At 42.0% G+C, this 23,667-nt stretch overlaps 1 protein-coding gene across 3 annotated transcripts in view; it reads left to right on the plus strand.

Annotated features, from left to right (window-relative positions):
* itgb4 (integrin, beta 4) overlaps positions 1-23,667 on the plus strand; it is a 142,323-nt gene that overhangs the window by 45,655 nt on the left and 73,001 nt on the right. For all 3 annotated transcript variants that reach the window (XM_069929326.1, XM_069929328.1, XM_069929327.1), the window contains exons 8-12: positions 12,921-13,184; positions 14,782-14,871; positions 15,419-15,547; positions 16,965-17,132; positions 17,221-17,297. In XM_069929326.1, coding sequence (XP_069785427.1) covers positions 12,921-13,184; positions 14,782-14,871; positions 15,419-15,547; positions 16,965-17,132; positions 17,221-17,297 — 728 coding nt within the window. The remainder of the gene's footprint in view (positions 1-12,920; positions 13,185-14,781; positions 14,872-15,418; positions 15,548-16,964; positions 17,133-17,220; positions 17,298-23,667) is intronic.

Genomic DNA, 23,667 nt, shown 5'->3' on the forward strand with positions numbered 1-23,667 from the left:
TATATATTCATTTACTGTCACCTTCACCAATGGTCCCTTATATAATGCTTTAATCCAATCAATATATTTTTCTGCTAGGTTGAACCTCTGTAATACTTTGAATAAATAATTCCATTCTCCCCTGTCAAAAGCTTTCTCTGCATCTAAAGCAACAGCCACTGTTGGTATCTTATTTCCTTGTACTACATGGATTAAGTTAATGAACGTACACACATTGTCCGTTGTTCATCTTTTCCTAATAAATCCAGTTTGATCTAGTTTTACTATTTTTGGTACACAGTCGGCCAATCTGTTTGCTAATAGTTTTGCTATTATTTTATAATCTGAATTAAGTAGAGATATTGGTCTATACGATGCTGGTGTTAGTGGATCTTTCCCCATCTTTGGTATTACTGTAATTATTGCTGTTTTACATGAATCTGACAAGTTTTGTGTTTCTTCTATCTGGTTCATTACTTCCAGGAGAGGAGGAATTAATAACTCTTTAAATGTTTTATAGAATTCTATTGGGAGTCTGTCCTCTCCAGGCGTTTTATTGTTCAGTAGCTTTTTTAATGTATTTCCTCTATTTCAAATAGTTTTATCAATTTGTTTTGCTCCTCTTCTTGCAATTTCGGTAGTTCAATTTTAGCTAAAAATTCATCTATTTTGTCTTCTTTCCCTTCGTTCTCAGCTCGGTATAATTGTTCATAGAATTCCTTAAAGTTTTCATTGATCTCTGTTGGGTTATATGTAATTTGTTTGTCCTTTTTCCTTGATGCCAATACTGTTCTTTTAGCTTGTTCTGTTTTAAGCTGCCAGGCTAATATTTTGTGTGTTTTTCTCCTAGCTCGTAATACTTCTGCTTTATTTTCATTATGTTCTTCTCCACCTTAATGTTTGTAATGTTTCGTATTTTATTTTTTTTTGTCTGCCAATTCTCTTCTTTTTTTTGTATCTTCCCTTGTTGCTAGTTCTTTTTCTGTACTTACTATCTCCTTTTCCAACTGCTCTATTTCCCAATTATAGTCCTTTTTCATCTTAGTTACATAACTTATTATCTGCCCTCTGATGAAGGCTTTCATTGCATCCCATAATATAAATATGTCTTTCACTGATTCCGTATTTATTTCAAAGTACATTTTAATTTGGCGCTCAATAAATTCTCTAAATTCCTGTCTTTTAAGTAGCATGGAGTTTAATCTCCATCTATATGTTCTTGGTGGGATGTCCTCCAGTTCTATTGCTAATAACAGGGGTGAGTGATCCGATAGCAATCTAGCTTTATATTCTGTTTTCATAACTCTCCTTTGGATGTGGGCTGACAACAGGAATGGGTCAATCCTTGAGTATGTTTTATGTCTACTCGAATAATATGAATATTCCTTCTCCTTTGGGTGTTGCCTCCTATATTGAAGAAGACCGCAGAGCCCACCTCACTGACAAAAGGCAAAGGAGGAAAAACCCAACACCCAACCTCAACCAACCAATTTTCCCCTGCAGCCGCTGCAACCGTGTCTGCCTGTCCCGCATCGGACTTGTCAGCCACAAACGAGCCTGCAGCTGACGTGGACTTTTACCCCCTCCATAAATCTTCGTCCGCGAAGCCAAGCCAAAGAAGAAAAAAAGAGAATATCCAAAAGTTGCATTTCCTGCATTGATTTAACCATAAATTTGGGTCCAAATTAAGGTTAAAATCCCCACCTATTAATATATTCCCCTGCGTATCTACAATCTTCAAAAAAATATCTTGCATAAACTTTTGATCCTCTTCATTAGGTGCATATATATTGAACAAATTCCAGGGCTCTGAATATATCTGACATTTTATCATTACATATCTCCCTGCTGGATCTATTATTTCCTCCTCTATTTTGATTGGTACATTTTTATTGATTAATATAGCTACACCTCTGGCTTTTGAATTATATGCTGCTGCCGTTACGTGCCCTACCCAGTCTCTCCTTAATTTGTTATGTTCCACTTCAGTTAGATGAGATTCGTGCACGAATGTTATATCTATTTTTTTTCAGTAAATTTAATAGCCTCTTCCTTTTGATTTGGTTATGTATTCCATTAATATTTATAGTCATATAGTTCAACATGGGCATCTCACACTCTGTTTACACCTTATTTTCTCTTCCTCACCACCACCATCTCCCTTTTCCCCATTTTCATCTCTCAGTTTTCATTTTTTGAACTCAATGTATGCAACACTTCTAAAACATAAAATACTTCAACCACATCTAATTCCCACATCTAAAATTCCCTTTACCCCAAGTGTCCCCTCCCCTTTCTGAGTTGCCCCTCGTCCCTTGACGGGCAACCACAACTCCCCTCTCCATTTGGATTGTGAACCCGTTCGCAAGTGTCAACTGATTTCGCAGTGACTGTTATTCTCTCCCACTCAACCCCCTCCAGAAAAGACTTTCATCTTCACATTTAACAAAGCTCCCCCTCTTTTCTTTTTCCCCCTCCTCTTTTTTCCCCTTCTCCCTTATTTCCCTTTTCTTCCCTTCTTTAGTTCTTACTTATACATTATTTTTACATCTTTATATGTAGTTTGTTGTCGTTCTTTTTTTAATTTTTTTTATTTTTCACACTATAAACCACATTGATCAAGATACATACATTTTTCTTTTCAAATATATACAGTGTCGTTTTCTCCCCCCCTCCCTCTTCCCATCCCACCTTCCCTACCTCCCCTCCCATTCATTTAAAGTTCAGAATCTAAGATACATTAAACCCGTCAAACAATGTTGTCACTCAATAAAAATAAACAAGAAATTCCACTGAGTCAATTCTTTTCATTTCCTTCTCCTTCTGTCATTTTAGGTGGCAGATGTCCCCGGTAGGTTTTCTCTATTGTGTTTCATGTATGGCTCCCATATTTGTTCAAATATTGTAATATTATTTCTTAAATTATATGTTATTTTTTCTAATGGAATACATTTATACATTTCTATATACCATTGTTGTATTCTCAAGTTATCTTCTAATTTCCAGGCTGACATAATACATTTTTTTGCAACAGCTAGGGCTATCCTAACAAATCTTTTTTGTGCACCATCCAAATCAAGTCCAAATTCTTTGTTTTTTATGTTACTTAGGAGGAAGATCTCTGGGTTTTTTGGTATATTGCTTTTTGTGATTTTATTTAATATCTGGTTTAGATCTTCCGAAAATTTTTTCACTTTCTCACATGTCCAAATTGCATGAATTGTTGTTCCTATTTATTTTTTACAACGAAAACATCTGTCAGATACTGTTGGGTCCCATTTATTTAACTTTTGAGGTGTAATGTATAGCCTGTGTATCCAGTTATATTGTATCATACATAACCTCGTGTTTATTGTATTTCTCATAGTTCCAGAGCATAACTTCTCCCATGCTTCCTTCTTTATCTTTATGTTTAAATCTTGTTCCCATTTTTGTTTAGTTTTACCATTTGTTTCCTCATTCTCCTTTTCTTGCAGTTTAATATACATATTTGTTATAAATTTTTGGATTAACATTGTGTCTGTAATCACATATTCAAAATTACTTCCCTCTGGTAACCTCAGACTGCTTCCCAATTTGTCCTTCAAGTAGGATTTCAGTTGGTAGTATGCCAACACTGTATCGTGAGTTATATATTTATCCTTCATTTGTTCAAAGGATAATAATTTATTTCCCAAAAAGCAATTTTCTATTCTTTTGATCCCTTTTTTCTCCCATTCTCTAAAGGAAAGGTTATCTATTGTAAAAGGGATTAGCTGATTTTGCGTCAGTATTAGTTTTGGTAATTGGTAATTTGTTTTATTCCTTTCTACATGAATCTTCTTCCAAATATTGAGCAGATGATGTAATACTGGAGAATTTGTACATTGTACCAATTTTTCATCCCATTTATATAATATATGTTCAGGTATCTTCTCCCCTATTTTATCTAGTTCTAATCTAGTCCAATCTGGCTTTTCCCTTGTTTGATAAAAATCTGATAGGTATCTTAATTGTGCGGCTCTATAATAATTTTTTAAAATTGGCAGTTGTAAGACTCCTTGTTTATACCATTCTGTTAATTTATCTAATGCTATCCTCGGTTTCCCCCCCTTTCCATAAAAATTTCCTTGTTATTTTCTTTAACTCCTTGAAGAATTTCTCCGTCAAGTGTTTTGGCAATGCCTGAAATAGGTATTGTATTCTTGGGAAAATGTTCATTTTAATACAGTTTATCCTTCCTATTAGTGTTAGTGGTAAGTCTTTCCAATGCTCTAAGTCGTCCTGTAATTTTTTCATTAGTGGATTATAATTGAGTTTATATAGATGGCCGAGGTTTTTATTTATTTGTATACCTAGGTATCTTATTGCTTGCATTTGCCATCTGAATGGTGATTCTTTCTTAAATTTTGAGAAATCCGCATTATTCATTGGCATTGCTTCACTTTTATTTGCGTTAATTTTGTAACCCGACACTTCTCCATATTCCTTCAATTTCTTATGTAATTCTTTTATTGATATTTCTGGTTCTGTTAAGTATACTATAATGCAAATAAACTAATTTTATATTCCTTGTCTTTTATTTTATTTTCTGTTCTTATCAATTCTGCTAGTGGTTCTATAGCTAACGCGAACAATAAGGGGCATCCCTGCCTTGTTGATCTGCTTAAGTTAAATTGCTTTGATATATATCCATTTACTGTCACTTTCGTCAATGGCCCCTTATATAATGCTTTAATCTAATTAATATACTTCTCTGGTAAACTGAATTTTTGTAATACTTTGAATAAATAATTCCATTCTACTCTGTCAAGGGCCTTCTCTGCATCTAAAGCAACTGCTACTGTTGGCGCTTTATTTCCTTCTACTGCATGAATTAAGTTAATAAATTTACAAATATTGTCCGTTGTTCATCTTTTTTTAATAAATCCAGTTTGGTCTAGATTTATTATTTTTGGTACATAGACAGCTAATCCGTTTGCTAATAGTTTAGCTATTATTTTATAATCTGTGTTAAGTAAAGATATTGGTCTATATGATGCTGGTGTGAGTGGATCTTTCCCTGTCTTTGGTATTACTGTAATTATTGCTGTTTTGCATGAATCTGGTAAGCTTTGTGTTTTATCAATCTGGTTGATTACTTCCAGGAGGGGAGGAATTAATAAATCTTTAAATGTTTTATAGAATTCTATTGGGAATCCATCCTCTCCTGGTGTTTTATTATTTGGTAGTTTTTTTATTATCTCTTGTATTTCTACTATTTCAAATGGCTCTGTTAATTTATTTTGTTCCTCTATTTGTAATTTTGGTAGTTCAATTTTAGTTAAAAATTCATCTATTTTGTCTTCTTTCCCTTCGTTTTTAGTTTGGTATAATTGTTCGTAGAATTCTCTGAAGTTTTCATTAATCTCCGTTGGATTATATGTGATTTGTTTGTCTTTTTTCCTTGATGCCAATACTATTCTCTTAGTTTGTTCTGTCTTAAGCTGCCACGCTAGAATTTTGTGCGTTTTTTCTCCTAGTTCATAATATTTCTGTTTTGTCTTCATAATGTTCTTCTCCACCTTATATGTTTGTAGTGTTTCATATTTTATTTTTTTTATCTGCCAATTCTCTTCTTTTAGTTGTGTCTTCCTTCATTGCTAATTCTTTTTCTATTTTTACTATTTCCCTTTCCAACTGCTCTGTTTCCTGATTGTAGTCCTTCTTCATCTTGGTTACATAACTTATTATTTGCCCTCAGATCAACGCTTTCATTGCATCCCATAGTATAAACTTATCTTTCACTGATTCCGTATTTATTTCAAAGTACATTTTAATTTGTCTTTCAATGAATTCTCTAAAATCCTGCCTTTTAAGTAGCATGGAGTTTAATGTCCATCTATACATTCTTGGAGGGATGTCTCTAACTCTATTGTCAATATCAGGGGTGAGTGGTCCGATAATATTCTAGCTTTATATTCTGTTTTTCTTCCTTTGTCTTGCATACGAGCTGATAACAGGAATAGGTCTATTCTTGAGTATGTTTTATGTCTACCCGAATAATATGAATATTCCTTTTCCTTTGGGTGTTGTTTCCTCCATATATCCAAAAGTTGCATTTCTTGCATTGATTTAATTATAAATTTGGTTACTTTGTTCTTTCTGTTAATTTTTTTCCTAGTTTTATCCATGTTTGAATCCAAATTAAGGTTGAAATCCCCTCCTATTAGTATGTTCCCTTGCGTGTCTGCTATCTTCAAAAAAATACCTTGCATAAATTTTTGATCTTCTTCGTTAGGTGAATATACATTGAGTAAATTCCAAAACTCCGAATATATCTGACATTTTATCATTACATATCTCCCTTCTGGATCTATTATTTCCTCTTCTATTTTAATTGGTACATTTTTACTGATTAATATAGCTACTCCTCTAGCTTTTTAATTATATGACGCTGCTGTTACATGTCCTACCCAATCTCTCTTTAATTTCTTGTGCTCCATTTCAGTTAAATGTGTTTCTTGCACGAATGCTATATCAATTTTTTCTTTTTTCAGTAAATTTAGCAGTTTCTTCCTTTTGATTTGGTTATGTATTCCGTTAATATTTAAAGTCATATAGTTCAACGTAGCCATTTCATACTTTGTTTATCTTTCCTTTCCGTTTCCTCATCATCACCTTTCCTTCTTATCCATTTCTGCTTTCTTGTTTTGAACACTTTATAAGACAACATTTCTAAAACATCAAACATTTCCCTTATTCTCCTATCTAAAATTTCTTTAACCCCACTATCCCCTCCCCTTCCTGAGTTGCCCTTTATCCCTTGTTGGGCAACCACATCTCCCCTCTCCATTTGGATTTGCGAATTCACTCACAAGCGTCAACTGATTTCGCAGTGACCGTAACTCCTTCCAACCCAGCCCCCCCCAGAAAAGATTTTAATTTTCATATATAACAAAGGTCACTCTCTTAATTCCCTCCTTACTTCCTCTCTTCCCTTTCTTTCCCTTATTAATTCTTATCTATACTCTATATATTTTCCTTTAAATACGGATACACTCATGTACACACATATATCTTTCTTTGGCTTGGCTTCGCAGACGAAGATTTATGGAGGGGGTAAAAATGTCCACGTCAGCTGCAGGCTCATTTGAAGCTGACAAGTCTGATGCGGGACAGGCAGACACGGTTGCAGCGGTTGCAGGGGAAAATTGGTTGGTTGGGGTTGGGTGTTGGGTTTTTCCTCCTTTGTCTTTTGTCAGTGAGGTGGGCTCTGCGGTCTTCTTCAAAGGAGGTTGCTGCCCGCCAAACTGTGAGGCGCCAAGATGCACGGTTTGAGGCAATATCAGCCCACTGACGGTGATCAATGTGGCAGGCACCAAGAGATTTCTTTAGGCAGTCCTTGTACCTCTTCTTTAGTGCACCTCTGTCACGGTGGCCAGTGGAGAGCTCGCCATATAACACGAACTTGGGAAGGCGATGGTCCTCCATTCTGGAGACGTGACCTACCCAGCGCAGTTGGATCTTCAGCAGTGTGGATTCGATGCTGTCGGCCTCTGCCATCTCAAGTACTTCGATGTTAGGGATGAAGTCGCTCAAATGAATGTTGAGGTTGGAGCGGAGACAACGCTGGTGGAAGCGTTCTAGGAGCCGTAGGTGATGCCGGTAGAGGACCCATGATTCGGAGCCGAACAGGAGTGTGGGTATGACAACGGCTCTGTATACATACACACATATATACATATATATATATTTATGTGTATATAATATATATATATACCCATATCGCCTTCCCAAGTTCGTGTTATATGGCGAGCTCTCCACTGGCCACCGTGACAGAGGTGCACTAAAGAAGAGGTACAAGGACTGCCTAAAGAAATCTCTTGGTGCCTGCCACATTGATCACCGTCAGTGGGCTGATATTGCCTCAAACCGTGCATCTTGGCGCCTCACAGTTTGGCGGGCAGCAACCTCCTTTGAAGAAGACCGCAGAGCCCACCTCACTGACAAAAGGCAAAGGAGGAAAAACCCAACACCCAACCCCAACCAACCAATTTTCCCTTGCAACCGCTGCAATCGTGTCTGCCTGTCCCGCATCGGACTGGTCAGCCACAAACGAGCCTGCAGCTGACGTGGACTTTTTACCCCCTCCATAAATCTTCGTCCGCGAAGCCAAGCCAAAGAAAAATACCCATATACACACATACATATAGTTTGTGGTCATTTGTACTCTCGTTACATGTCTTCATCTCTCTGCCTGTTTTGTAGTTGTTCTGCAAATTTTCGTGCTTCCTCCGGATCCGAGAATAGTCTGTTTTGCTGTCCTGGAATAACTATTTTAAGTACCGCTGGGTACTTTAGCATAAATTTATATCCTTTTTTCCATAGGATCGCTTTTGCTGTATTAAATTCCTTTCTCTTCTTCAGGAGTTCAAAACTTATGTCAGGATAGAAAAAAATTTTTTGACCTTTGTATTTCCAGTGGCTTTTTGTCTTCTCTTATTTTCTTCATTGCTTTCTCCAATATATTTTCTCTTGTTGTATATCTTAAGAATTTTACTTAAATGGATCTTGGTTTTTGTTGTGGCTGTGGTTTCGGGGTTAATGTTCTATGTGCCCTTTCTATTTCCATTTCTTCCTGTAATTCTGGTCTTCCTAGGACCCTGGGGATCCAATCTTTTATAAATTCTCTCATATTCTTGCCTTCTTCATCTTCCTTAAGGCCCACTATCTTTATATTATTTCTTCTATTTTAATTTTCCATTATATCTATCTTCTGAGCTAACAGCTCCTGTGTCTCTTTAAGTTTTTTATTAGATTCTTCTAATTTCTCTTTTAAGTCCTCTACTTACATTTCTACGGCTGTTTCTCGTTCTTCCACCTTGTCCACTCTTTTTCCTATATCTGACATGACCATCTCTAATCTATTCATTTTTTATTCTGCACTTTTAATTCTTCTTTTTATTTCACTAAATTCTTGTAATTGCCATTCTTTTACTGATTCCATATATTCTTTAAAAAATATATATCCATTGTCTTGCCTTTCCCTTCTTCTGCCATTTCTCTATGTTCTTCTTCTTCTTCTTCTTCCTCTGGGTTGGTCATCTGTTGTTTCCTTGTTTTCTTTTTACTCTCTTCTTTCTTGTTCTCTTTATTTTCCATGTTCTCTTCCTGTTGTTGTGTTGCAGCTGTCATCCTCAGCTGTGGAGATCGACTCCTCAGCTGGTCCCCCCTCCCGTCAGTGTTTTTTTTTTCATGCGCATCACGCATGCGCGACTCCTCGCGCATGCGCAGTTGTGCACTTTCACTTGGCTCCACGAGCCATTTTTGTAGTCCCAAGCTCAGGACTTCAACTGACCTTAGGGAGCGGGCTTCTATCTCCGTGGCAGGCCTCCTCGGACAGGTAAGGCCTTCACCTTCTTCTTCTGACGTTCTTTCTTCTTCTCTTCTTCCTGTTGCTTTCGACTTTTCTTTCTTCGCTGCCATTTTCTTCCCACCTTTACTTTCACTTTGTTTTAATTTTTATGTTTGTGCCTTTGTGTTTTGTGTGTTTTTTTTTATACTTTTCCGGAGAGGGCTGGAGTTCCCTGACCGGCCACTACTCCATCACGTGACTCCTCCTCTTGTTGTCGTTCTTCATTCTTGTTACATCTCTTCATCTCTCTTTCTGTCCTGCAGGCGTTCTGCAAATTCTCGTGCTTTCTCCGGATCTGAGAACAGTCTGTTTTGCTGCCCTGGGATAACTATTTTAAGCACCGCTGGATATCTTAACATAAATTTATAGCCTTTTTTTCCATAGGATCGATTTTGCTGCATTAAACTCCTTCCTCTTCTTTAGGAGCTCAAAACTTATGTCTGGGTAAAAAAAAAATACTTTGACCCTTGAATTCCAATGTTTTTTTGTCTTCTCTAATTTTATTCCTTACCCGCTCCAGTATATTTTCTCTTATCGTGTATCTCAGGAATTTTACTAAAACGGATCTTGGTTTTTGATGTGCCTGTGGTTTCGGGGCTAATGTTCTGTGTGCCCTTTCTATTTCCATTCCTTCCTGCATTTCTGGCATTCCCAGGACCTTTGTGATCCATTCTTTTATAAATTCTTTCATATCTTTGCCTTCTTCATCTTCCTTAAGGCCCACTATCTTTATATTGTTTTGCCTACTATAATTTTCCATTGTATCCATCTTCTGAGCGAACAACTCGTGTTTTTTTAACTTTTTTGTCACTTTCTTCAAATTTTCTTTTTAAGTCGTTCACTTCCATTTCTACCGCCATTCATGTTCTTCCACATTTTCTAATCCTTTCCCTACATCTGTTATGACCAGCTCTATTCTACTCACTTTTTCTTCTGTACTTTTCATTTATCTTTTCATTTCACTAAATTCTAGTGTCAACCATTCTCTTAATGCTTTCATATGTTCTTGAAAATTTTTTTATCTATGTACTGTCCTTTCATTTTACCTTCCATTCCTCTGTGCAGAGCTTGGTCTCCTTCTTCTTCTGTGTCTGCTCTTGGGTTTGTGTCTTCTACTTCTCTTCCTTGTATCTGTGTCTCTTCTGACTTTCTTGTTGAGCTGCTTGTCTCAGTTTGTTGGGTGTTTTTTTTCATGGCTTCTTGATGTTGGTCCTCTTCTTCTGGGCTAGTTGGGCTTCCTGTTGCTGTTTTTCTTTCTTATCACTCCCTTTCTCATTGCTTTCCTCTTCTTCCAGTTGAGAGCCCTGCTGTCGGGCATTTCTCAGCTGGTCACGCTGTGTAGGTTCACTCCACAGCTGGGCACCCCTCCCGTCAGTGTTTTCCTTTTCCTTGTTGTGCACCTCTGTTTGGCTCAGTAAGCCATTTTTGCAGTCGCGCGGTCGGGAGGTCGTGACCCTAACCTTGGTGAGCGGCCTCCTCTGTCCACAGTGGGTCCCTGCCTCTTCATGCAGGTACGGCCTTCTCCTTTCTCTTCCGGTGTCTTTCCTTCTTTTTTTCCCGTTGATTTTGGTTTTTCCTTCTTCGGTGCCATTTTCTTTCTTTTCTCCACACCTTTATTTTTTATCTGTTGTGCTCTGTGTTTCTTGACCTTTGCATTTTCTTCACTTTTTTTCTTCTTTTCTGGAGAGGGTTGGTATTCTCATACCGGCCACTACTCCATCACGTGACTCCTCGGGTGAGGTACAGTTCATGGAGAAATCTATGCCTGGTATTGCTGGTAGCCAACGAATGTCCCTGGCACAGATCTGACCAGAGTTGTTCGTCAATTGTTGTGTCTAAATCTGACTCCCATCTCACTCTAGATTTCTGCAAATGAGAATGGACTCTCATTCATCATTAAAAATTGTTATTCTCACATTTTCATCAGTTGCCCACAGTTTCTACCACTTGCCCTCACCCTGGCCAATTAATCTACCAACTCACATCCTTTGGGATGCTGAGTGAAAGCAGAGCTCCCAGAGGAATTAAACACAGTCACAGGGAGATCCTGCAAACCCCACACCAAGAGCATCTGAGATCAGGATTCCACCCGGGTCACCAGATGTGCAGATGGTGGCTCCTCCAGCTATGCCACCTAGAGTATGACAATCCTGTACCTATCGGTACTGTGTCCAGGTAACGGAATCACTCCAGGAAGATGTAGTAAGGTTCAAGGTTGCCTTATTGCTGTGTAGGTAATGCACAAACTTTGTTTCTTCTGCTTGCCCACCAAGACACACAAAGGGGCATCACTAGTTCTGCGCTCCCACCAAGAAGGGAAAGAGAAGCAGGAGACAGTATCTTCAGAACCATCGAGGGTCTGTGAATCCCACCACCTCCTCTGATGTGCCCCCATAACCTCCTTAGCCACAAGGCCTCCTGTCCGTTCTAGTGGTGAACCTGAGCTCCAGGCATCCGAGATCCCCCTTCTCAACCCCTGGTTCCCAACTCCCCGATGCAATCAGGGAGCTGTCAACACCCGAGGCCCTTCATGAGCCCTGCTCACTATGGCACCCTCGCAGTTCTGGTCCCGATACCTGGATCCCCCCCCCCCCCCACAGCCAATCTCCAGCAGTCCATGGCCTGGGGTGAAATTTGCTGCCAGATCCTTAGAGAAGGGAATGTCGAAGCAATGAACTACCTCTGTTGTGTTCACTTTCCACGGGAGGGGGTGGAAGCGAACACATACCCTAACTGGCTTACCTCCCAAGCTGTCGATGCCCCAGTTAATGAACGCCCTCAGTCCCAACGATTTTCCTTTCTGAGCCTGTGCCCTGTCGAAGCAAAGTTAGCAGAGACATAATGAATGTGTGCCATAGCATTGGGGCTCTGCACTCTCAGAGAAGCTCACTGGTCCATCTGCCTGCAATTGGTAGGTATTATGGACAGCACCTGGTGGATTACTGTAAAATATGCATGTATAATGCAAAACATTTTGTACCAAAATTCAAGCTCAGAGTAGGGGGTCGTATTATACACGCATATTTATGGCAGTGCGAATCGGGTGGGCGAGGGGGGGGAGAGATACGGAAGTGCGAATTGGGTGGGCATTATACATACATATTTACGGTAGTCAGAGCACCAAGGGATTTTGCTCCCTTATTCAGAGAAGGTTGTTGGAATATATCTCACAGAATGTAACGACAGGGAAGGAGGCCATTCTGCTCCCAACCCCATGATGACTCGAGCAAATAAGCTGATTCCATTCCCTCCCCCTCTCCTATCATTCTCACCCGAGATCTGTCAGCCGCCTTTGGAACTCTACCATCAAATGGGCTTCCACTCCTCTTACAGGCAGTGCGTTCCAGTTTAACCATCCCCTGTGGGGGAAGCAAAGTTCTGATAGTGTAGTGGGAGTGCTGAACCGGTTCTTTTATCTCTTAGAATGTGGTTAGAAACTTGACTTCCTGTGCTTATACCTGAATGTCGACCTTGGGATCCTACATTCTCCCTTCTTTCTGTCATGTGGTTCCCATTTCTAGCCGGCCTGTCACCTGTCCTGAGGAGAGTTTTTCTTGTTTTGCAGAATGACATCGGTTGGAGGGAAGAGAGCACCCACCTGCTAGTCTTCTCCACCGAATCCGCCTTTCATTATGAAGCTGACGGCTCCAATGTTCTGTCGGGGATCTTGAGGCGGAATGATGAGAAATGTCACCTCGACGACACAGGCACGTACACCCAGGATACACAGCAAGACTACCCTTCCATCCCGACTCTGATACGCCTGCTGGGGAAGCAAAGCATCATTCCTATCTTTGCTGTCACCAACTATTCATATTCTTACTATGAGGTAAGATTTGGAGAAAATTGACTCCGAGTCCAAGGGTCCCGTGTATCTCAGAGCATGCTGTCATGCTTAGTATTGCGAGAACCAATAATTAGCATGGTCGCCAAAACTAAGGGGTCTCCAGCAGGAATTCTCCCTCGCCTGACAGTTCCCTGCTGCGACAGAAGTCATTACCGTCGCTTCTGAAAGCCCATCCATGAAAATGAGCGTGGACTGATGGATTGTCTCTGCAGGACGGGGAACTGCATGCACTCGGTGTGTTCCTGCGCTCCACCAAGAGTCTTGCGGAAAAGCAGTTGCGCAGCATCCAACCGATACACGCTTCCTAATCTGTCGATTTTAAGCAGTAGATTTAGTGTTTGTCCAGCAGTTCAGGAGCTATTCTGTGGGGTTGCATTATAAGGTTCACTTCTAGACAGAGAATGTTACTGATCATATCATCTGCCTGGCAAAGACAAGGTATGGAACTGCTTTGTTGAGCACCTCGGATCTGTCTGGCGCAATAGCGTGGATCTCCCAGTAGTCACCCATTTCAATTCCCCATCCCATTCCCTTGCCGACATGTTCATCCATAACACCTCATTGTCCGAATGGGCACCCTCCAACCAGATGGCATTAATATCAACTTCTCTGGCTTTTGTTAAACACTCCTCCCCCCCCACCACTTCTTCCCCCATCACCTTCCCCCGCCTCTGTCTTTCCCTTTTCCTTGTCTCCTTTCCCACAGACATGATAAATTCCCGCCTCTCCTCTTATCCTATCCAATTAACACCTTGTGTTGGTCAGGATTCCTCCCCCAGCCAGCACTGTCTGAATTCTGAGACTCTCTGCTCTTTGGCTCATTCCGCTGATTCCTTGAAGAAGGGCTCAGGCCCGAAACATCGGCAGTGTATCTTTGTTTTATATTGGCTGAGTTTCTCCAGCTTTTTGGTGTATTTTTACTACCATCACAGGGCCTGCGGACTTTCATGTTTCATATGGAACAGCTCATGTTGTGGCCTCTCTTGTTGCTAGTGTTGGTTGCAGGCAATGGTCCAGTGATGCTCTGAGCTTTGATTGGAGTGCGACAAAGTTCTATTTTGTGTTATATATTCCTGATGCATAGAATATAAAAGGAAATTCTGGATAGTTCTATTGAAGATTAAAGTCAATCTTCTGTTGGTAATAGTCACATGGCTATTTACTTGGACATTTACAGTTAGTCCCTGTCTTACGACCGTAATGGGAACCAAGGATTGGTTGTAACTCGGGGTTGCTCCACCACGCATGCCCAAGGTCATACAATGTTCAACACATGAACCTTTAATGGGGACCCCGGACTGCCACAGGGAGCGGGGACCACTGTATAAAGTACTTTTTATACAAAATATGTACTTGTACATTAGTTTTAATAAAGGTTTTTTTTATTTTGGTCGTATGAGCGAGTGGACGTAACTCGCATAGGTTGGAAATTGAGGACTACGTGTATTTTTCTGTGTGAACCTGCCAAGGCACTTCCTCCAAAGCATCAAGCTCTCCTTGTACGTGTTGCTTTAGAATAGCAGCCCAGTGGAGGCTCAACCTTTGACTTGTCTTTTGGGTTTCTTTTTCCTTCCTCCAGAAATTGAGCAAATACTTCCCGGTGTCTGATATTGGACGTCTGCAGAAAGACTCATCCAATATACTCGATCTGCTGCGCAGTGCATTCAAGGTAAGCGGTGCCAAAATCTGCAGCCTCCGGCCACCTGCTGGAGGAGGGGAGTGGGTGGGGCAGCATCACTTTGTGGTCGAAGTTTTGGGTCGGAATCCTGGATTGAGACTGAAAGGTCTGACCTAAAGCATCTTTGGGTCGGAACCCTGGATTGAGACTGAAAGGTCTGACCTAAAGCAGCTGATGCTGCTCCGCTCGCTGCGTTCCCCCGGCAGGTTGTGATTTGAATTTCAGGTAACTCCTCCCAAACTGTGTCTGGATAAAGCATTTGCTTGTTTCCTGCAGAGTAGAACAACCCACCCCGTGACCCCACACCCATTGTAAAGTCAGACTGTTGAAATGCAAACCATATTGTAATATTACACCCCTGCTCCACATTTTGATTGCAAATGCCACATTATGTTACTTGCCTGGAGCACCTCTCATTTGTAATATTATATGCTAATTTCAGGCATGACAGTGTCGTGCGTCTTGCTGCCGAATCTGCACAGTTGTGATCATGTGGGGCTTCCGTGGTTAACACTTTGCTGCAATCTCCCTTCCCCAGAACATTCAGTCAAAGATGGAAATTCGGGCTGAGAATGTCCCCAAAACAATGAAAGCCAGAATCTCGTCGTTGTCAGCGGCCAAGAGTCACAGTGAATCATCCACCTTCACCATCAATCAAGGAGAAGTGGTACGCAACACGGAAGGAAGGGGGCAATGCCTCGAAGCATTGAGGGGAAGCCAGGGCCAGAGTTTTTCAAATCCCCAAACCTTAAAGATTATTCCACTCTTTTTAGTCACCTTGCCAACCTGAAAGCAGGACAGAAAATAAGATTCATATTTCTGGCACTTTAATGTTCTACACGGTACCCAGGGAGATTCACAGAGAGTTTATGGAGTAAAATTCAGGAACTGAGTACAGGGAAAGGTTAAACAGGTTAGGACTTTATCCCCGGAGCGTAGAAGAATGAGAGGTTTTTAAAATTATGAGGTGGACAGAGTAAATGTAGGTCGGCTTTTTCCACTGAGGGTAGGTGAGATACAAACCAGAGGTCATGGGTTAAGAGAGAAAGGGGATAGGGGGAACATGAGGTGGGGGACTTCTTCACACAGAGAGGTGGGTGTGTGGAACACGCTGCCAGCTGAAATGGTGAATATGGGCTCAATTTTAACATTTAAGAAGAATTTGGACAAGGATGGGAGGGGTATGGAGGGCTATGGACTGGGTGCAGGTCAATGGCACTAGGCCTAGAAAAATGGTTTGGCAAAGACTAGAAGGGCTGAAGGGGCCTGTTTCTGTGCTGAAATGTTCCATGATTCTAAAACGTGAGTTACATTTTACAATGCCAGAGCAGAAAGCAAGGCAGAGGTGCAGAGAAGCTCAGGGATGTAATTCCAGAGTTGAAGAATGTTGCTGGTTGTGCCAGGCTGAGTAACAGAAGCTAGAACGAATTCTGACATGGGCATTGGCATGAGGTGTCAAAAATGGACAGTATTTGGTGTGGCCACAAGAGGTGGAAGACTGTCAAGCTTGACTCATTGCCATGTGCTGACATGTACCACCAGGTTCGGCAACAGCTGCTCCCCCCCTCACCATCAGACTCCTCAATGACAAACTCAATCAGGGACTCATTTAAGGACTCTTATTTGTGCACCTTATTGATTTTTGGTTCTCTCAGTAATGCACAGTCAATTTGTTTACATTCATTATCTGTTTACAGTCCATTTGTTTACAAGTTTACACTGTGTACAGTTTCTTTGTACGACCAATAAGTGGTAATTCTGCCAGGCCCACTGAACCTTAAGGTGACAGGACTGACAGGTGAAGAAAGACTGGATAGACTGGGGTTAGACTCACTGGAATATCAAAGAATGCGAGAGGATCTCATAGAGACATACAAAATTCTGACAGGGCGAGACAGGTGAGATGCAGGAAGTGATCATTTAACAGGGAGTTGGGTGGGGGTCATGTATGTACTCCGACAATAAATCTGAAATCTGTTCCTGATTGAAATGATGAGTCAGCACTTTGCGTGGAGATGAGGCCCATTTTTAGCCTGGAAGTAACTTGAATACTTCTGCTGATTCCCTTTTCTGTTTGCAATCAGAATAAGTTCCAGCTCAGTTTGAGAGCTTTGGAGAATATCAATAAAAATCACCTGTGCAACATAGCCAAGGAGAAACAGAAAGAGATGATAACTGTCAAACCCAGCACTTTCACTGATGCTCTTAACCTAGACGCTTCGCTCTTCTGTGAACAGTGTCACTGTGAGCAGGTAAGCTTCTGCCCATACCTTGCTTTAAAACTTTCAATTGACGTGTCATAATCCCACCCATTTTGTTTTCTTTTGTGTTTTGTTGCAGAATCCAGAGGTTAACTCGCCCAAGTGCCGTTATAATGGAGACTTTGCTTGTGGATACTGCCTGTGCAGGGATGAGTGGTAAGACAAATACTCTTTTGTATTTTTGGTGACAAGATGCTTGGGGAAAGCAAGAGAAGAATTTGTTTCTTCCACCACTCCAGCATGTCCCAGGCAGCTTCCGAGCGTACGAGGTGCAGTCGAAAGTCTGTTCGCTCTTGTCTGGAGTCACAGCAGGAAATCTGAGACAGCGAGATCTACAAGCTAGGATCAGGAATCAGAGAAAATGGGTGCAGGTGAAGACCCTTTCAGCCCTTTGAGTCTGCACCACAATTCAACACGATCATGACTGATAACCCGACCTCGGCATCCTGTTCGTGCTTCTTTCTTTAATCCTCAACACCTCCACCCAACTCCCTTTAAATATTCACTTCCTGCATCTCACCTGTCTCGCCCTGTCAGAATTTTGTATGTCTCTATGAGATCCTCTCACATTCTTTGAAATTCCTGTGAGTCTAACCCCAGTCTATCCAGTCTTTCTTCATCCGTCAGTCCTGTCACCTTAAGGTTCAGTCTGGTGAATCTTTACTGCATCCCCTTAGTAGCAGGAATGCCCTTCCTCACATTAGAAGACCAAAAAACTGCACAGTAACTCAAGGTGTGACCTCGCCAAGGCCCTGTACCACTGCAGTCAGACCATTATGCTTCTATATTCAAAACCTCTCGCTTCCTTCACCTCCTGCTGTGCCTGCTTCAATGACTGATGCGCCGGGCCACCCAGGTCTCATGGCATCTTCCCTTCTCCTCATTTCTCACCATTCCATGATCTGTCTTCACGTTATTGCCGCCAAAGTGGATCACCTCCCAAATATCTGCCTTATACTACATCTGCCACACATTCGCCCAGTCTCCCTAATCTGTCCAAGTCTCTCTGGAGCCTGTTGGAATGCTCCTCACTTCTCCCACTTTCCCCCATCTTGGTGTCACACGCAGACAAAGGTATTAATTACATCCTTCATCTAGACCAGTGGTGCTCAACCTTTTTCTTCCTACTTTAAGTATTCCCTGTGCCATCGGTGCTCTGTGATTAGTATGGAATTGCTTCAGGTGGGATGTGAGCGGAAAGAAAAAGGTTGAGCACCACTGTTTTAATCGTCTCTCATTGACTCGTTATGTGCACAGTTTCAGAACTCCAAAAGAAATGGGCCAATGGCCATTTTTCTCGAGCAAAATATTTCAGTAACAATTGGGTCTAGATCTGTGGTGCTCAACCTTTTTCTCTGCATGCCATATGTGCTCTGTGATTATTAAGAGATTTCTTAAGGTGGTATGTGAGTGGAAAGAAAATGGTTGAGCACCACTGATCTAGAGATCATCAATATATATTGTAAATAGCTGGGGTCCCAGCACTGCACTGCACAGCACTAGTAACAGCCTACCAGTCTGAAAAGGACTCATTTAGTCCCACTCTCTCCTCCCTGCCTGCCAACCAGTTTTCTATCCACGTCAGTGAATCACCTCCTAGAACACATTCTATAATTTTGCATACAAATCTATGAAAAGCCTTAAGTTTAATTGCACCACATCGTCTGGTTCACTGTTGTCAATCCTGCAGGTTACAACCTTAAAAGTTTCAAGAGGATTGTTCAAGATTTGTAGATCTACGCTACTTATAGCCATAGAACATTACAACACAGAAACAGGCTCCTTAGGCCCTTCTAGTCTGTGCCAAACCATTTTTCTGCCTAGTCCCACTGACCTGCACCCAGTCCATTGCCCTCCATACCTCTCCCATCCATTTACCTGTCCAAATTCTTCTTAAATGTTAAAATTGAGCCTGAATTCACCACACTTCCACTACTCTCTGTGTGAAGAAGTTCCCCCTAAACATTTCCCTTTTCAACCTTAACCCCTGTTCTCTGATTTGTATCTCACCTGCCCTCAGTGGAAAAGCCGACCTCCATTTACGCTATCTATCCTCTATCAAATCTCCCCTCATTCTTCTATGCTCCAGGGAATAAAGTCCTAATCTGTTTAACCTTTCTCTATAACTCAGTTCCTGAAGTCCAGGCAACATCCTAGTAAATCTTCTCTGTGCTCTTTCTATCTTATTGATATCTTTCCTGGAGTTAGGAGACACAAACTGCACACGATACCCCAAATTTGGCCTCCCCAATGTCTTATACAACTTTACCATAACATCCCGACTCCTGGACTCAATACTTTAATTTATGCCAATGTGCCAAAAGTTCTCTTTGTAATCCTATCAACCTGTGACGCCACTTTCATGGAATTGTGTATCTGTATTCCCAGGTCCCTCTGTTCTACCACATTCCTCAGAGCCCAACCATTTCCCATGTAGGTTCTTTCTTGATTTGTCCTTCCAGAATGCAACACCTCACACTTTTCTGCATTAAATTCCATCTGCCATTTTTCAGCTGGTCCAGATTTTAAATATTTCTGTCAGGGCCCCTGCAATTTCTACACAAGCCTCCCTGAAGGTCCGAGAGAATATCTTGTCAGGCCCTGGGGATTTATCCACCCTTATTTAGACTTGGACTAATCCTGTCAGTCCTCTCCAAATGCACAGCAGTGGCATCATTAACAATGTCTCCATCATTTTCCCCACAACTTGTCTCTAATTCCCTGGTTCCTCTCTCCTTCCTTTCTTAAAAGGATTGTGTCACATCAGCACCCCCTGTCCCAAAAGAACTGAGCTAAAGTGTGGAGAATGTTGGAGAAAGAAATCACTTGCGCATCTGCTCTCTCCAGGGCCACTATCAGACCATGGGGATGTATTGACTTTCAACACATTCAATTTACCTAACAACATTTCACAATTAATAGCAATTTCTATCAGTTCCTTCTGTATGCTAGACCCTCAGATCTCTAATATTTATGGACCATTCTGTGTATCTTCCACATTGAAGACAGAACCTATTCAATTGGCCTGCCATTTCCTAATTTCCATTATGGATTCCCCTGAATCTGACTGCAAGAGACATTTGTTTTAATTGATCTCTTTCTCGTTAAACACCTATTGCAATCCCTGGGAGTTTACTCTGGTACTCTGTCCAACCCCCTAATTATTCTATTCCTCCCTGTCCTCAAGTTTACTATTTTTCCTTGCCAATTTCTATGCCTTTCATTGGTTTCGATGTTACCCCAGATTTCCTTTGTTAGCCACAATTAAATGTTTTATTTTTATGGCAAACAGGGATGTGCAGTTTTTGTAGTTACTCCAGACTACTTGCCATTGTTTATCGACCGTCAGCGATATCCTAGCCAATTCATGCTTCATATCATCGTAGTTACCCTTTAGACCCAAGTCTTATGATCACTCTTCCCCCAGGGGCCTTGTGTAGCAAGGTTTACTAAGTGATCCTGCCTCATTGCACCATACACAATCTACCACTGCCTGCTTTTTAGATGATTCCATCCCTTTCATCCTCCAGGAAATCCTCCTTCGATATATGCTACCAGTTTGGTTCTCCCAATCCACCTGCATGTTAAAAGCACCCATCTTAACTGCTGGACCTTTATTGCTGCTTCCTTTGTTTCTTGCTTGACACCATCCCAATCTCACAACCAGAGTCTGGTAGTCTGTAGAGTATTCCCAGGAACATTTTCTCAGAATCAGGATTTATTGTCATGAACAAGTCACAAAATTCATTGTTTTGTAGCAGCTTCACAGTGCAAACATTCATATAATCCAATAAATTAAAATAATGGTGCATGAAAAGTAAGGCAGCGTCTTTGGTTCATTGATCATTCAGGACTCTGATGGCCATGGGGAAGAAGCTGTCCTGATACCGCTGAGTGTTCATCTTTAGGCTCCTGTATTTTTTCCCCCATGGTAGTAGAGTGAAGAGGGCATGGCCTGGATGATGGGGGTCTTTGAGGATAGAGGCTGCTTTTTTAAGACACCACCTTAAGTAGACGTCCTCGATGGAGTGAAGTCTGGTGTCTGTGATGCCACAGGCCGAATAAACAACCTCTGGATTGCTTTCTTGTCGTGAGAGTTGGCACCTCCATACCAGCCAGAATGGTCTCCACAGTACACCTGTAGAAGTTTACGAGGGTCTTTGGTGATGTACCAAAATTCCTCAGTCGCCTCACAAAGTATAGCTGCTGGCGAGCCTTCTTCATGATTGCATCGACATGGAGGATCCAGGACAGATCCTCAGAGATGTTGACAGCCAGGAATTTGAGGTTCTAGACCACACGTGTCAAACTCTGGCCCGCGGGCCAAATTTAGCCTGCGATATAATTATATTTGGCCCGCAAGATCATTTCAAAAATGTATTAGAGGTGGCCCGCCCTGCAGCGAGAGCCGATGCTGTTTTTTGGTAATGTCACCCCCACCATCCTCCCCCTTCATTGCACATCCTTCCCCATTGTAACACGAGAAATTGTAACACGAGAAGTCTGTCGATGTCATCAGCCGGCAAGCCAGTTGGAAGGTTCCCCGCACAACCAGTCACTTCTCCCACCTGTCGAGCGGTGCGGCGGATGGGTGAGCGCCTGTGATTGCCTGTCGGCACGACGGGCATGGCAGGCTGCGCACGGCCCCCGGGCAGCACGAGCCCCGTGCGACTGGCACCGGATGGCCCTTCCACAGCGCGAGCGCACTTCTCCCGGTCGCCACGGCCTTCAGCACTTGCACCCGCGCGGACCCCAGTGACGGCTGGTTCGGCCCTGCACGTGAAGAGAGAGATGGTGGCTGTCCACAAAGGCTGATCGGCAGCGCGCTGGGCCTGAGTGGGTGGGTAAGCAGGGATGGGCAGAGGGTGTAGGTGAGGAGTAATGGGCAGGGGAAGTTATGGTGGTGCGAGGGGCAGTTAGAGGGAGGGATGAGTAGAAGGAGGGGTGGATAGGGAAGAGGTAAAAGGGGAGGGGCAGGGTGAGTAGGGGAGGGGTGATTAGAGGGTGAGAGACGAGTAGAGGGAGGAACAGGTTGAGGGGAGAGGCAGTAGAGGGGCGTGTATAGGATGGGGTGGGTAGAGGCAGAGCGAGTGGAGTGAGGGGTGAGTAGAGGTTGGGTAAAGGATTGGTCAGGTAGAGGGATGGTGAGTCGAGGGTGAATAGAGGCCTAGAGCCTGAGGAGTGAGCAGGAAATGCTGAGTCCTGATGCAGGCCAAAATGGACACAGCCTGTGAATGCTGACTACATCTCCATAGGGTTCCCTCAGGTCAAGCAAAGGGTGAACTTGAGCTACCTACTCCTGACCTGTAACATTATCCTCCTAAAGTTATATCCTAAAGTTTAACATTACATATGTTGAAAGAAGAGAAAACATGCAGATGTTATTGAAAATTTTCAAAAAATATTTATTTCGGCCCTCGACTTAGTCCAAGTTTTTAATTTTGGCCCTCCGTGAATTTGAGTTTGACACCCCTGTTCTAGACCTTCTCCACTACCGAGCCCTTGATGAGGCCTGGATGATCGTGTTTCCCTGACTTCCTCCTGAAGTCCACAATCATCTCCTTGGTTCTTCTGCCCTCTGGTGTCCCATAACTCAGCCCATATAGATTCCACATTATCCAAGCTGATATCCTTCCTTACAATTGTGTTAACCCTGTCCATCCTGTGCAACACTACTCCACCTCCTTCACCTTTCACTCCATCCTTCCTAAATGTTGAGTATCCTTGAATTCCTAACCCTGGTCACCCAGGAGCCATGTCTCAATGATTCTAATCAGGGCCTAACAGCCATCTCTGCTGTTCATTCACCCATTTTATTGTGAGCGAGATAAACAATGCTCAGGCTTGCTTGTTCAACACAAGTGGTCTTTTTAGAATTAGATAACAGCCACTTTGTCCCTGGCTGTGGTCTTTTTTAGCCCTCATTTTCTTTCTTCCGCTGCTGCCTCCATTCTACCCGGGTAGATTCCCATCTTCCTGCCACACTAGTTTTACCCATCCCCCACAGCACTGGCAGGTAATTTTCCCGTGATGTTGGGAACATAACTTCAGGTTTATTGTCGTTTTGCTCTTGGTATAGTGAGAAGAGTTCTTTGGCGAGCAGTCCAGCAAGTCAACTTTAACATGCACACAACCACAAGAGTAAAATAAGAAAGTCTGCAGATGCTGTGGTTGAAGTAAAAACACAAAGCTGGAGAAACTCAGCGGGTTAAGCAGGGTCCTTTATGTAGCAAAGAGAGATACATAACTAACATTTTGGGCTTGAGCCCATCATCAAGGTATGAGCAAAATGTAGGCAAGCACTCGAATGAAATGGTGGGGGTGGGGCAAGGAGAGACTTACAGGCAGGAGGTAATATGTAATGTTACATATCAGGCAGCAGCAATAGAAATCAGCCCAGACGGTGTTATATTTAAAATAATATTTTTAATTATTAATTAACAATGATAAAACACCGAATCTAATTTATTTATACTTATCTAAACTTAACTGAACTTATCTACACTTATCTAACTTAACCCCCAAC

The sequence above is a fragment of the Narcine bancroftii genome, chromosome 3 (genome assembly GCF_036971445.1).
Source record: "Narcine bancroftii isolate sNarBan1 chromosome 3, sNarBan1.hap1, whole genome shotgun sequence".
Taxonomy (NCBI): domain Eukaryota; kingdom Metazoa; phylum Chordata; class Chondrichthyes; order Torpediniformes; family Narcinidae; genus Narcine; species Narcine bancroftii.